This window comes from Gavialis gangeticus, unplaced genomic scaffold (genome assembly GCF_001723915.1).
Source record: "Gavialis gangeticus isolate Ggan-Ray unplaced genomic scaffold, GavGan_comp1, whole genome shotgun sequence".
Taxonomy (NCBI): Eukaryota; Metazoa; Chordata; order Crocodylia; family Gavialidae; genus Gavialis; species Gavialis gangeticus.
In genome coordinates, this window is record NW_017729034.1 from 18,526,591 (window position 1) to 18,541,970 (window position 15,380).

At 46.5% G+C, this 15,380-nt stretch overlaps 1 protein-coding gene across 1 annotated transcript in view; it reads left to right on the forward strand.

Moving 5' to 3' along the window:
• The first annotated feature begins 6 nt into the window (after positions 1-6).
• The window catches only part of POLR1B (RNA polymerase I subunit B), a 43,881-nt gene continuing 28,507 nt past the window's right edge, over positions 7-15,380 (forward strand). Inside the window, exons 1-6 of the mRNA XM_019527226.1 lie at positions 7-96; positions 182-349; positions 3,526-3,672; positions 6,079-6,211; positions 7,871-8,007; positions 13,697-13,920. Of these exons, the coding sequence (XP_019382771.1) occupies positions 260-349; positions 3,526-3,672; positions 6,079-6,211; positions 7,871-8,007; positions 13,697-13,920 (731 nt within the window). The 5' untranslated portion in view covers positions 7-96; positions 182-259. The remainder of the gene's footprint in view (positions 97-181; positions 350-3,525; positions 3,673-6,078; positions 6,212-7,870; positions 8,008-13,696; positions 13,921-15,380) is intronic.

The following is a 15,380-nucleotide window of genomic DNA, read 5'->3' on the forward strand; positions in this document are numbered from 1 at the left end:
CGGGAGCAGCAGCACGCGGCGCTGCAGGGGCTGACGCGGGCCCACCTCGACTCCTTCGACCGCGCCGTGGCCGAGGGGCTGCACCGCGCCGTGCAGGTACCGGGGCGGGGGGTGGTGCGGCGCGGGGCCCCTCGGCGGGCTCGACCGGGCTGTGCAGCGGCGTGTTGTGTCCCCGGCGCAGGCCATCCCGCCGCTGGAGTTCGCCTTCAAGGAGGAGCGCATCACGCTGGCCATCGTGAGTGCCGTCATCAGCCCCCCCATGGTGCCCAAGACCAGCATCTGCAAGGAGCTGAAGGTGTACCCGGCCGAGTGCAGGGGGCGCCGGAGCACCTACCGCGGCAAGCTGACTGTAAGTGCCCGCCTGCACCACGTGGTGCGCACCAGGCTGGGGAGGGGGCATGGAGCGGCAAGCAGGGCAGGGAGCAGAAGGCAGAGCAGCAGGTCCAGGGAAGGGGAATCAGAGTGGTGTTCAGGGAGGTGCAAGGCTATTTTGTGGAACACCTGCCCAAAAGGTTGCCCCCCCATTATTTTAGATAGTACTTTTAAGGGTTAAAAACCATGCTGCTCCACAGTCTGGTACTGTAGTCACCAGCCAGTGGATCTTGATCCACCTGTAGATCTGGGAGCCTCTTGCAGTCAGTCGGAGGCTGGGGTGGGGGCTGAGTGCCCATGTGCATGCATGCGCACACCCCAGCGCAGCAGGTCAGTCCCTGCAGGAGGGAAGGGGCGGGGGCTAGATCAAGGCCTGCGCTGTGAGGGACAGTGCCACAGAGGCAGGAGTAGGTGTAAGTTGAGTGAGGCCCTGGCCAGGTGGGACTTGCCTGCTGGGAAGGCATGCCCCCAAATTTATTTTTTCTCCCTCTGCCTAGATCTGCTGCACCTCCTTCCCTCCCCATGGACTTACCTGCTGGGCCAGGAGGAGAGGAGAGGTGGCAGTGGCACAGGGTAGATCTTGGGTTGCTTTTAAACACCAAAGGTAATCTCCAACTTAAAAAGTTCAGAGACCACTGGTCTAGTAGATTCTGTATTACCACTTGAATTAGTATGAACAAAGTGCTGCTTTAGGTGTTTATGGTCCAGTGTTCCCTAAATCAGTGTTTCTCAGCTGGTGGGTTGCAACCCAAAAGTGGGTCGCAAGAATATTTGAAAATGTTGTGAGAGAGTCTCAGAAAAACTTGCAAAAGCACAGGTTTCCCCTTGCAAGCTGGCAGTGTTCCAGCCTGTAAGCAGCTGCTTGGGACAGTTGGAGGTAGTGGGTGCATGTGGATCTGTGCATGCGGATGCACTTGGCTGGCATACAGCAAGGTCGGGTTGTGGGAGCAGCCCCAGCTGCTGGATGCAGGTAAATGTATGGGAAGCAAGGGATGGAAGTCCAGGGGGCTGTCTGGAAAGTTGGGGAGGGAAGGCTGGGGGGGTGGACATGTATGTCTGTGGGTGTGTGTTTGCCTGCTGGCACTGGGGACAGCACTGCAGCAGGGCACGGGGAGTGGGGGAAGAAGGCACCTGGCCCTTCAGTGGGAGGAGGAGGCAGGGACGCTACTTCACAGCAGGAAGCTGTGTGGCTGGGCCAGCAGCACAGGGCCAATGCCCATACACGCAGGAGCCTGCACTTGCTGCTCACACTCTGGCCCAAGTGGGATGGGGGTAGCTGGGGACCCCCTCAGGCAGGGCTGGTGGGGCAGGGGACTGCAGATTGGGAGTGAAGGGCAGCAGCATGGCATGGTGGGGCAGGGGCTGTGGCTTGGGTGTGAGGGGCACTAGCTGGGCCAGGTGGGCAAGGGACTGTAGGTCGGGCACCGGAAGGGCAAGGGTGGTCTGGGTCTGGACAAGCCATCCATCTTGGCAAATGGGTCCCAGTACAAAAAAGGTTGAGAACCACTGCCCTAAATCATTAGCTTAGAAACATGCCTTAGGCCAGGCATTTTCAAGCTCTTTTCTGGATCACTCTGGGATAAAGGTGAGGTATAGAGGAAGTACATCCATGAGAAGGTCTTTCTCTTACAGAATTACAAAGTTAGGACTTCTGCCTTGTGGTACTGGAAAGCTGACACTCCTGGTTTTCCAATAGTCTTGGCCCTTCTATACCTGGTGGGATCAGTGATCATTTGTGCAAGTACCATTTATGCATATTTTATAAACAGGTGTGCAGAGCTTTTCATGAAAAAATGAGGAGACTCTCCATCTTTCTAACAGCATGTGAGATGATATTTTCTTTGTAAACAACTTTTTATTTAAGGAGACTGAACATTAAATACGTGTTGTATTTTTGACTAGTGGTGTCTGTGTCAGCAGAATGCAGGAAAGCTCTTTTTCTTTTCTTTTTTTCCCTTGCCTAACTGCATTAAATTTATACCATCATCCCATGCATCCTACATTCTATTTGGATCACTTCTTAATCTGTTCGTCTTTTTTGTAGCGTAAAGTAGTTGTAGTTTATAGAGTTTCCCAGATGTGCAAGTTTTTAGGGAAGAAAAATTATGCCTCTCTTTGCCTAACTGGAGTTTCACGTTGTCTCCACTTTATTGGCCTGTTATTTGTTCCTCTTGGTTGTGATATTAGTAATTTCTTGACCACAGCGGCAGTACACCAGTCTCTTTGATGGTATTAAGAACAAATACTTTTTTTTATTATTGTTTGTGCAACTATTGTGAAGTGTTATACAACAGGGTACAGTCTACCATAACTGTAAGCAACACTCAGGCTATATGAAGTTTTTCGGTGTGCACCCTGCCAAGGTAAAAACATATTGGCAGATTAATACCCATATTTCAACTTTAATTCTTACAGCTGTTAATTTTAGTGTGGGGAGATTATAAATAATAATAATGACTCCATTCGCACTGAAATGTCAAACCTTCTACTGTACATAACAACAGTTTACATTTTCTCCCCTTGTAAAAATAATTTGGCCTTGAATAACTCAAACATGAGGGAGTTTTTAAAAAAACTTTTTAATGCTATCTTATTTGCAGGCAAAACATTGACTCAAAATAATATGAGCAAATGAAAATGTGATTATACAGAAATCTTGGTATAGCCTTACCTACAAAAATAAATGTTGTTTGTTTGTTTTATTTATATGCCGCCCTTCCCAGCAAAGACTTGGGGCAGCTTACAGTAAGAAGACAGAATAATTTAAAAACAAGAAAGCAACAAGGGGGCCAAAACAGCTCAGAAGAGAACTAGAAAATCAAGATAAGAGACCTTTCAGCACAACATTACATCCTAGTTTTGCTTAGTGAATGCTTGCCCAAATAGGATGTTCTTACAGTGTTTCCAAAAAATGTCCAGGTGTTCCATTCCCCTGCAGTAATATATGTTGTGTGCGCGTCAGGCTCTGTAGTTTGTATAAGGTGTTATAGCTAGCATAGTGTTTCTTTGTGAGAAATGTAACTTTGCTCATTGTTTCTGTACTGAATGTGCAGTGTGTGCTCCCAGCTGGTGCTCTCAAGAGTGTGCACTGTTGCTTTGTTCTGACGTGTTTGTATTTTTACTTTATTAATAATTTGCTGCATTTCTTCTTAGGCTGACATCAGCTGGTCAGTGAATGGCATTCCAAAAGGGATTATTAAGCAGCCTCTGGGATATGTTCCAATTATGGTGAAGTCTAAACTTTGCAATTTGTATAATCTTCCTCCCAGAGCCTTGATTGAACATCATGAGGAAGAAGAGGTAAGTGGATTTTGATGGGTCTGGAAAAAATGTCTATATGCAGTTTTTAAAGGGAATTAGTTTTGAGTTGGCTTAAAGAATTTCAGCTCATCTTTGTAGAAATGATCAGGCACACTTTATGAGAATATGCTAGTTCTAAAAATTCCATCTTTTCCCTAACAGAATCAAATCCTGGCTTCAAAACTGCTTCAGGTCACTTGACCTTCAGAGCACATACAGTCCTCATCTCAGTAAGGCAAAATCACAGGTTGAGGCAAGCAAAATCCACTGTCGATGTGAAATTTTACTAGCTTAGTGTGCAGCAGCCTTGACAAGACATTGTTCCTCCCTTTCTGGAAACACAGGACAGCTTGTGTCCTTTTGTGTCTGCACTGTTAGTGTAGACCACAGGAGCATGCACTTCACCTCTAGTTGCCATGTACATTCATGCCTTGTGGCTGAGGGTCATTCTTACGGTGAGGCTCTGGGCAAGCAAAGATTTGGAGAATAAGGGTTAGTGAAGGTGACTTATCTGTTGTTATTACTTTTGTATTACTTTGAGGGGTTCCCTTTTGTGCTTACTGTTTTTCTTCTGCTCTGTCTAGTAATAGATAGAATATATGGCTACAGAATTACTCATTACAATCATTTATTTAAAATAATAACTTGAAGCTTATTAACACCGACAAGTGCAAAGTGATGCACTTGGGGAGGAACAACCAGCACCATACCTACAGGTTGGGGAACTCCCTTCTTGTCAGTACAGAGGCAGAAAAGGATCTTGGAGTTGTCATTGACTCCAAGATGAACATGGGCCAGCAGTGTGGGGATGCAGTCAGGAAGGCCAACTGTACCTTGTCATGCATCCACAGATGCATCTCGATCAGGTCCAAGGAGGTGATCCTCCCCCTCTATGCAGCACTGGTCAGGCCACAGCTGGAGTACTGCATCCAGTTCTGGGTGCCGCACTTCAGGAGGGATGTGGACAACATGGAGAGGGTCCAGAGGTGGACCACTCGTATGAGCAGGGGGCAGCAGGGCAGGCCCTATGAGGAGAGGCTACGGGACCTGAACCTGTTCAGCCTCCACAAGAGAAGGCTGAGGGGGGATCTAGCGGCCTGTTACAAACTAGTCAGGGGGGATCAGCCGGCACTGGGGAAGTTCCTGTTTCCCCGAGCACTGCCAGGAGTGACCAGGAATAACGGTCACAAGCTGGCAGTGGGTAGATTTAGGCTAGATATCAGGAGGCGCTACTCCACAGTCAGGGCGGCTAGGATCTGGAACCAACTTCCAAGAGAAGTGGTGCTGGCTCCTACCCTGGGGGTCTTTAAGAGGAGGCTAGATGTACACCTTGCTGGGGTCATTTGACCCCAGTACCCTTTCCTGCCATGGCAGGGGGTCAGACTAGATGATCTACTCAGGTCCCTTCTGACCCTATCAACTATGAAACTATACTTGTAGTACAGTATAACCTCATCAATCCAGAATTATTATTTTGTTGCACTTTGCTTCTGTTTTATGTATAATTGGTTTGTGGAGTCAGTTTTTTAAATATTATTTAGAGGTCCACCAATATATCAGTTGGCTATCAGACTGGCACCAATAAAAGGAGAAATTTATATTATTAGCTTCTGGCTTCTTTGCTTGCTGTAGCCGATAATTTAGCTGCATGCTCGGAGCAGCCTGGTGAGCATAGTCTGATCCCTGCACCCTGCCACCAGCCCAAGCCCACAGCAGAGACTACAGGTCCCAGCTAGCAGTGGGAAGGGGGGACCAGGGAGCGGTCACAGAGTGCCACACTCAGCAACTGGGGAACCGTTACTGGGTCTTGCTGCTGCAGCCACTCTGCCATGACAATGCTGTGTGCAGCAAGAGCCTGAATGCTGAGGCTGCCACAAAAACATTGGGCTCCATATGGGTGAGATAAGGTGCCATGCAAGGGACATTCTGCTCCACCAGGCACTTTTGCAAACACAGCTTCTCCCCAGCAGCCACAGGAGCTCAGGTGTGTGGGGCCTGCCGGCACTGAGGCAGCAGTGTGCTCTGGGCCTCTGAACATGCCTGACACTGCTGTCCATATGAGGGTCTGCCCCATCTGCCTGGGGCAGCAGCATGGGCTGCGTGGGGAGCAGGGGTGCGGATAGGAACCATGGGAATAAGGCCGTCATTGCCTTCCTCATTGAGGGTCGGAGCAGGCAGGAAGAGTGCGTGTGCGTGTGTGTGTTAAATGCAAAACAAACAAAAAAAGATTTATTTATGTCAGTAGTTTAAAATGCCTTGCACTATTACTAAATAGCAGTTATTGGATTGGCATTGGCTGATATAGTTTGTTAATTGCTGGCTATTGGTATCGGCCAAGAAAATCTTTATTGGTGCAACCCTAATATTATTGTATTAATTTTAAACACACTTTCTTTCTTTTGCCAGGAGATGGGAGGCTATTTTATAATAAATGGTATAGAAAAAGTTATTAGACTGTTGATTGTGCCTAGGCGAAACTTTCCTATTGCAATGGTAAGGCCCAAATGGAAGAGCAGAGGCCCAGGTTATACACAGTATGGTAAGTATATTGATTTGCTATGCATTATATTTTTACAGAGAACAAAGAAATGCCTAATATGATCTCAAAGATGGAAATAGCCCCTGCTCTTAAGACTGTCTTATTTAGAAATGTGACAGTTCAGGGACTGTAGTTCATGCTTTCCTCACTTAGACCAAACAGTGTGTGCTTGAGCCCTTGGCTGGAGCTGTTCTATCTGGTGATGGATAATTTAGTCACTGTGACTATGGCAGGGACCGGCCCCCATTTGGCAAAGTATTTAAACACATGCCTAACTTTAAATTCCTTAAATTGTATCAATGGGATCAGTGGGGCTACCCAAAATGTCTCCCTAAAGCAGCTAGAAGGCAACAAAGAATCTGGACCCTATCTTTCTTAATCCTTGACATACAAGAACATAAATGCCATACTGGGTCAGACCAGTTTTTCATCTTGCCTGGTATCCTGTGTCTGATGGGCAGTGTCCACTGGCTCCCTTGGACTCATGTGAGGACCAGTGGGGGCACTGTCTCATGTGCTCTGCCTGGTGTCAACACTTGGCACACTAGTTATTAACCTTTGACCCTCACTCTTGTCCCTGTTTTTTTTTATCATTTGTCCCAAGGGACCACTTGTTGCCGTCTCAGTTGCCTCCCTTTTTAAGCCAGGCTAATAGTTTACTTGTTGGGCCTAGGACCACGATCCTGTGAGGCAACAAATAAGCCTATCTGACATGCAGTGTCTACTGGCTCCTTGGACTCGTTTGAGGACCAGGGGGCACTGTCCAGTGGGCTCTGCTTGGTGTCACCCCTTGACACACACTAGTTTTAAACCTCCGATCATCATTCCTGTCCCTGTTAAGTCTTTAATTGTCCCAAGCATTCAGTTGTTGCCTATCTAGTTGTTGCCTCCCTTTTCTAAGGGAGGCTTATAGTGTTTCCTTGTGAGCATTGGCAGGGTCTCTAGGCAACAAATAGGTCTGTCTGACAGTGGGAAAAATGGATTCTTTACAGCAGGGATGGCCAACCTATGGTACATGCATCTCAAGTGTCATGGACAGTCTCTGTGTGTAGTATGCAGCAGATCAAGAAGGAAGCAGGATACACAGTGGCAGATGGGGCAGGGAAGGGGACTGGGAGGGTACAAAGTTTAATTTGTGGCACACCTGCCTAAAAAGGTTATTGGTCACTACTTTAGAAGAACACCATGGAACTAAGTAGATATAAAGTAATTTACCCCCTATTTATTACTCTCCCTGGCATTCCCTGTCATTTGGCTTAGACTTGCTAGAGGAAACATCTCCAGCTGTTCGTTTCATAGCAGTTACTAGATGTACTGTCAATGAATTTGTCTTTATAATATCTTCTCAAGCTGCCAGCAAGATTGTTTCGTAAAACTGAAAATTCATTTCAAATGGGATACTGAAAATTCAGTGAATGGCAGTGACCCTCTAAAACTTGGTTTGTGTTTCACCTGATGACCTGCAAGTGAAAAGCACTGTCTCAGTAGAAAGCACTTTCGATTTTGGAGGCATAAAATGCGCTATCCAAGAAAAGCTAAATGCTATCCAGTGCAATTTAAGGGCAGTATTGAAAAGGGCAGTTGTAAATCTAGTTGCCTTACCCATGCTTCTCTTTTTCTGACTGTAGTTTACACTGAACTTTGTGTTCATTTTGCCAGGTATATCTATGCATTGTGTCAGAGATGAGCACACTGCAATAAATATGAACCTTCACTATCTAGAAAATGGTACGGTCATGCTGAACTTCATTTTTCAGAAAGAGCTGTTCTTCTTACCTTTGGGATTTGCTCTGAAGGTAAATATCAGTCTATGTTTGTGTCTTTTGCAGTGAACAAAGAGGTAGAAGTTCTACTACATAAACTATAGTAGTATCATCATTGCTTGGAAAAATGGCTTAGTAATTAGTTCCATGTAAAATACCCATTGAGTTGCACTTGCCGTCGTTGATTAGTAAGGACTGCAGTCTAAAACAACCTGTCTGCATAGGTAGTATAACATTTAGATGCAGTATAGCATGGTATGTGCACATTTCTCCTCTTTCTTTTCTTTTCTTCCCCCTTTTGGAGTGAGTGAGTAAGTGAGTGACAGGTCTTGCTCTGGGTAGGTCTGGTTTAGGTCACTGAAGGGTGGAGCAAGGCTAGGTAGCCTTATAAAAGGCAGCACTGGTGGGAAGAGAGGGTTGAGCAGCAAGCAAAGCAGTGACTGGTGTAAGGAGATCAGGTGTAAGACTGCCTTGAAGAGGCTTTTCTCAGTGCTAGTGACTTGGAGTGGCTGATTGCTGCTAAAGTGTTTACCTAGTGCCTGGCATGTGTTTTGGGGTTCCCTTACCTCCTGTGGTGTGTAATTTGCTTTTGTTTTTTAATCTTCGTTTTTCCTTTCTTCTTTCTTTTCTAGAGTGCTAGGGCTGGCTCTGGGTGGGACTGGTTTAGGTAATTGAGGGGTGGAGCTAGGACAGGCATCCTGATAAAAAGGCAGCCCCTAGAGAACTGTAGAAGCTGCAAATCGAGAAGGAGTTTGCCTAGGGAGGTCACCTTAAGAGGGAGCATGAGATTGCTCATGCTCCTACCCACCCACATGCAAGGACCCTGGTATGGGTGCTTGGTGTGCAGGTTCTTGTGGTGTGTGTCTCTTTTTTTTTTCCCCTTCTTCCTCCCCCTTTCCCCTCTTTTTAAACCTTACCGTATAGGTGTGCTCCAAAGAGCAAAGGAAGCACAAATGGAGTCTGGGTCAGCTGTTGTGACCTGTGTGAGATGTGCCATATTTGTGTTCCTTCCAGACAGTCAGGAGTACTTCATCTGCACCAAGTGTAAGCAGGTGTCTGCCCTGGAGAAGAAGATTCACAGGTAGGCATACTGCAGTGGATCCAGGACCAGGAAGATTAATTGGACAAAAGTTACGAGAGGCTGGTACTGGAGGGGCCAAAGGGAAATGAGGAGAAGTGGCAGCATGTAACTGCTCGAAGAGGGAGGGCCCCCAGAATTGAAGAGGAACAGACTGAAGTCAGCAACCACTTTCTGGCACTCTGCAGGGAAACTGCTAAGGAAGAGGCAGAGAAGAGGACATCTGCAGGCATGAGCCAGAGTAAGCAGCAGCCTAGAGAGCAGAAAGTGAAAGGCCTCAAGGACAGGGGCGTTAGGACCACTGCACCAAGAGGGAAGAGAAGAGTGGTGGGGTTGATGACTACCTTCTGCAGGGGACAGAGACATCAATTTATCATTCAGGTTTGGAAGCCAGGGAGGTGTGCTGCCTGCCTGGAGCTCAGATTCAGGACATCACAGAGTCTGCCAAAGCTCAGCCATCCTTTGGACCACTACCCCTTCCTGCTTGTCCACATGGGTATCAACAGTACTACCAAAAATTACACCACATCAGAGGTGACTGTGATGCTCTTGGCAGGAGGATTTAAGGAGCTTGGAGAACAAGTGGTGTTCTCATCAATCCTTCCCATGGAAGGCAGGGGTCCAGACACTGTCATATCCTGGAAGTGAACATGTGGCTAAGATGGTAGTATCAACATCAAGGTTTCGGCTCCTTTGATAACATGCTAATGCTCTTGGGAAGAAGGCTGCTATCAAGAGATGGGATCCTTCTGACAACAATGCGGAAGAGCATCTTTGAGTGTCATCTGGCCAATCTAGTAAGGGGGGCTTTAAATTAGGTTTCATGGGGGTTGGTGATCAAAACCCTCCAGCATTGGCGCATGTGGTCCAGAGGTGAAAGGACTCAAAGAAGCAACTCAATTCTGGGAAAGAGCCAGAGAAATACAAGACTGCAGCAAGTGGCACAAAAAAAGAAGCAAGAATGTCAAAATGCAAAATACATTTGATACATGTATACAAATACAAGAAGTATGGGAAATAAACAAGATAAGTTGGAAGCTAAAGCTGTGAAAGAAACTAATCTGATGGGCATCACTGAGACCTGGTGGAACAGGTCTTGTGACTGGAATGTGGACATGAAAAGGTGGTGTTGTTGACTTGTATGTAAAAAACATATACACTTGTTCTCTGGTTCAGGAGGAGGAAGACAGCAAAGCAGAAGGCATTTGGGTGAAGATGAAAGGTGAAAGACATGGCACTGATATAATGGTGGGGATTCATTACAGGCCACTTAATCAGGAAGCAGAGGTGGATGAAGCACTGTTCAAGAGCTTCATTCACCTCTACAAATCTATCCAAAAATGATGGGATAGTACTAATGGGAGACTTTGATTTTTCCATAAAATGTCATGCCAGTTCCTAACTGGTGTGGAACACAACTTTCTCTTCCAGAAAGTGGAGGTTACTACTAGGGGATCATCTAACTTGGATCTTGTTCTGACCAACAGGGAAAAACTGGTGGAGGATGTGAAAGTGATGGGTAACTTAAGAGAAAGCAATCACAGTATGCTAGAATTTCAGATCCTGAGACTAGGAAAGGATGAGGTCAGCTAAATTAGGATGCTAGATTTCAAAAAGGCAGTTTTTGTCCAACTCAAGGAGCTAATAGGCATGGTGTCATAGGAGGATAGATTGAAGGGTAATGGTGCCTGGGAGCATCTAAAGCACACAGTATTTGGAAGTCCAACAAGAAACTGTCCTGACACGATGGAAGCACAAGAAGAATGGCAAGAGACCAATGTGGCTGTACAAGGAGCTTCTAAAATGCCTCAAGTACAAAAGGGAAGCATACAGGCAATGGAAGAATGGGCAAGTCACCAAGGGTGCACACTAGGAAATAGCAAGAACCTGCAGGAACAGAATCAGGAAGGCAAAGATAAAGAATGAGCTGCACTTGGCAAAGGAGGTTAAGGACCACAAGAAGAGGTTCTATAAGTATGTGGGCCAGAAAAGAAGAACCAAAGAAGCTGTGGGAGATGGGCCATGTACCAGAGGTCTGGAAAAGGGCCAGCATAGTGCCTCTCTTTAAAAAAGGCAAGATGGAGGGCTTGGGGAACTACAGATTGGTTAGGAAAGTTACTGGAACTTATCCTAAGGCCAGCAAGCATATGGAAGAGGGATTACAAGCAGCTAGCATGGATTTATGAAAAAACAAATCATGTCAAACCTCATCTCCTTCTTTGACAAAGTAACTAGTTAGGTAAATGAAGGGAATCTTGTTAATATAGTGGATCTGGAGTTCAGTAAGGCTTTTAACAAGGTCCTACATGACCTTCTCATAAAGAATTTGGAGAAATATGGACTAGATAAAACTGCTACAAGGTGGATAGATAACTAGCTCAGTATTCACAAGCAAAGGTTTATTAGTAATGGGTCCATGTCAGAATGGCAGGAGACTTTGAATACAGGGGTCTGGCCTTGGCCCGGTGCTGCTCATTGTGTTTTTGTTTTATGATTTGGATGCTGGTCTAGAAAGTTTCTTGAGCAAGTTTGGAGACGAAACAAAACTGCAAAGCATTGGGAACGTGTTGGAGGATGTGAGCACAATTTAGAAGAATTTTGACAGATTGGAAAGCTGGACTAGAGCCAGCAGGATGAAGTTCAATGCAGACAATTGTAAGATGCTACACCTCAGAAGGAATAATCAAAAACATAAATATAAAATGGGTGACACCTGGCTGCATGGTACAAGACATGAGAGGTGATAGTGCCTCTCTACTCAGCACTGGTTAGGCCTCATCTGGAGTGCTGTGTACAGTTCTTGGTTCCACATTTTCAAAAGGATGTGGAGAAGTTAGAGAGGGTCTAGGGGTGGGCAGCAAAGATGATCAAGGGCTTGGAAGGCAAGTCGTGAGGAGAGGCTGAAGGAGCTAAGCATGTGGAAAAGGCATGTTAGAGGGGATGTGATAGCTGTCTTCAAATACTTGAAGGGCTGCCATAAAAAGAGAAAACATGTTTTTTCTCTTGCCGCAGAGAGGAGGACATGAGCCAACATCTTGAAGTTGCAGCAAAGAATTTAGATTTGGATATCCAGAAAAACTTCTTCACTGTGAGAATAGTAAGGCAGTGTAGGGAAGTTGTAGATTCTTCATCACTGAGGATGTTAAAGAAGAGGTTGGATAGCCACTGGTCAGGGACAACCTAGGTGTAGCTATTCCTATTTTCTACGCTATTCCTGTTTTCTACCATGGGTATTCTCCCCCGACCCCTGCTTTTCTGCTGTGTCAGGGTGATTTTAAGCCTCCCCAGAGCTGTTGGCTACAGCAAAGGCTGGGAGCTTCAACTGGGGTGTGCTGATTCTCCTGCTAGGAGCAAAGCTGGAGGTTCCGGGCTAGAGCCTGTTGCCCCTTTGCTCGGGGTTAGACCAATTACCATATTTGGGGTCAGGAAGGAATTTTACCCCAGTCAGATTGGTATGGACTGTGGGAGTTTTTGTTTTCCTCTGCAGTGGAAAGCTTGGCCCTCTGCCCAGGCCCTTGAGTGTATATTGACAACATTTTATAGAAGCAGAACAGTAGCTGCTGTGGTTCCCCTGTTTTACCTGTGCAGGTGAGAGTGTTAAGTCTATGCTGTGTCAGGGTTGAAGGTAGTCTTATGTAGACTTTAGATTATGGTTGTATGGGATGGTTTGGATAGAGGTGATCCTGCCTCAGACAGGGGGTTGGATTAGATGACCTCTGGAGATTCTTTACAGCCTGACTTCTCTATGACTCTGTGACTAAGAGTTTGTGTAAGGTTTACATCCCTTTTGCCTGTTAGGAGAGAAGGAGGGTTGTTGGTAAACTCTGACATTGAAGTAAAGCTAGAACTTTGTCCTAATAAATGTATTTTTTTAAACAAACTGAAAGGTTGTGCAGAAAAAATTAAGGACAATATTGGAAGAATGTTTGTAGTCTATCATTCATTCTAATCAGGTCTGTTGAAAATTGAGTATAAGAACAGATTTTTACTTTTAAAAATAAATAAAAAAAACCTAAATGCTGTTTTTTGCCAGCTCTTCCCAAGTAAATAATTTTCAAAGTGGAAAGTGGAGGCATAAATGTGTCCCATCTTTAAAAAAGAGAAAATCTAAAGATCTTCAGTATTACAAGGAATGCAAAGATCATTGACAAGCTTTGCCCTATAGGGGTTAATATCTAAATGTCCTGTTTGGAAACTCCAACAAGTGTAACAGCGATACCCTGATTGCTCACCACCCTTATGAAAGGGCTCGTGGGGGCTGTAGGATCTGACTGTCCTTAAAACCTTCCTTTTTGGCTGTCTCAGATTTTACATGCACTGCTGTGCTGTTTTCTGGGAGAATTGTGTGTTCCCCAGTGATGATTTGGAGGGAGGAGGGGAGAGGTTGGGAGCTGAGAAGATGTACACACTAACTGATTGCTTAACCATCAGTTGTTAGGCAAGACCAGACCCTTCAAGAAACTTAGCAAGTATTTTCTTTTATTAAAAATCCAAAGATCTGATTATCCTGGTTGAAAAGTAATTTAAATTCAATAGACTGTGCATCCAGATATGCTGTCATAGACCTAAGTAGTCACAATAATCTAATCACTTTGACCTAGCAGTTTGCTACACTTTTTAATCTTTTTCCTTTCTCTCTTCCAGGCATTAGTTGGTTTCTCAGATTTTCAGATTTTTCAGGAGCTGATTAAAGGTCGAGAAGGCAACTCCTTCTATGAGAGCTGCATTTCTCAGATGCTGAGAATGGTGATGGAAGAAGGCTGTACCACACAGAAACAGGTCCTCAGCTATCTGGGGAAATGCTTCAGAGTAAAACTTAACCTTCCTGAGTGGTATTCAAACGAACAGGCTGCAGAATTTCTTTTGAGGTATGTATTCATGTAGGAGCATTTCACTGAATGATTGAGCTACAGAAAGGACTAATTACAACAGAAGTATCCACAACACGTGGGCATGATTTCTGAGGCTAGCTCTATCTTTGTGCACATGGAAGTGAAGGCACAAAGTGCCTGATTGGAGTGCCTATCTTTCTCAGCTTGGGCATTGTAACTTTTCAAAAGAATTTCCTTGCAAATGTTTGGCTATGACCAATTTGGTTATAAAAATCCATACAGGCTTAAGTATAGAGCAGCATAAAATGGAAACTGTGCATACCAGTCCTAGAAATGCTAAGGCTATAAAAGGTCAATAGTTGCTAGAGATCGTAGTACTTGCTTTTGGGAAAGTAAATTTTTTTAGATGCTGCTCTGGCAAACTAGGAATGCTATTCTTTTAGGTCCACATGAAACAGTATTGAAAACCAACGTTTGGAGCAGTCTGATAGCAGAGGAGGTTAGATTTAATGTTGCTTAGCAGTAGCAGTTCCAGAGTGTGTGTGGGTGTGTTCTTGTATTTACCATTTATCTGTGGATATAGTTAATGGTGTGTCTAAATAAATAACTAGAGGTGCACCAATACATCAGTCCCATATCATATCGGCACCGATAAAAGAAAAATTAACATTATCAGCAGTCGGCTTTTTTTGGCTGTTGTGGCCAATAATGTCGCCAGTTCTAAATGCTTCCTGCCTGTGTGCAGCAACAGCGTAGCATGCAGGTGACCAGGAGCGCCGCCTGGCACTGTGAAGAGCAGCATCCGGCTGGTAAGTCGGTTGTGGGGGAAGGGACAAGGGGGAAAGAAGAGGTGTGGGGGAGGGCAGACTGAGGACCCTACGGTGAGGGAGGGAGTGGGGCTGGGGCAGGGCGGGGCATGGGACAGAGCTGTGGCTCATCTGGGTGGGCAACTCGCACCACTAAACACACCCCGGGAGGGCACAGGGGCGTGTGCCCCCCAGATCTGTGCACAGGGCAGGCTGCCACTGTGGGCTGGGGTCAGGGGTAGTGCCAAGAACTTCTCAGCGAGGGTTGGGGCTGCACTCAGGGCGGGCAGCAGTTGTGCTGGGAGGGGAGCTATGGGGGCAGGGGGTTGCAGCCACCCCAAAATTCACTGTTGCCCCCCTCCCAGCACCGCCGCCACCCCCCCTGAGCACAGCTTGGTTCAGCCTCCCTGCTGGGTGCCTCTGGCCCACAGCAGCAGCCTGCCCCCTCCCCATGCCCTCCCAGGGTGTGTGCAGCGGCAGGACCTGCCTCCTATTCTCTGTGCCCCCAGTACAGGCCGTGGCTCTGTCCCACGCCCCACCTTGTCCTGGCTGGGCAGTGCCTGCCCCAGCCCCAGCGCCTATCCCTGCCCCAGTCCCTCCCTCACTGTGGGGGGCCTCACCCCCCCCCCCCCCCCCCCCCCCCCCCCCCCCCCCCCCCCCCCCTCCCCCCCCCCCCCCCCCCCCCTCCCC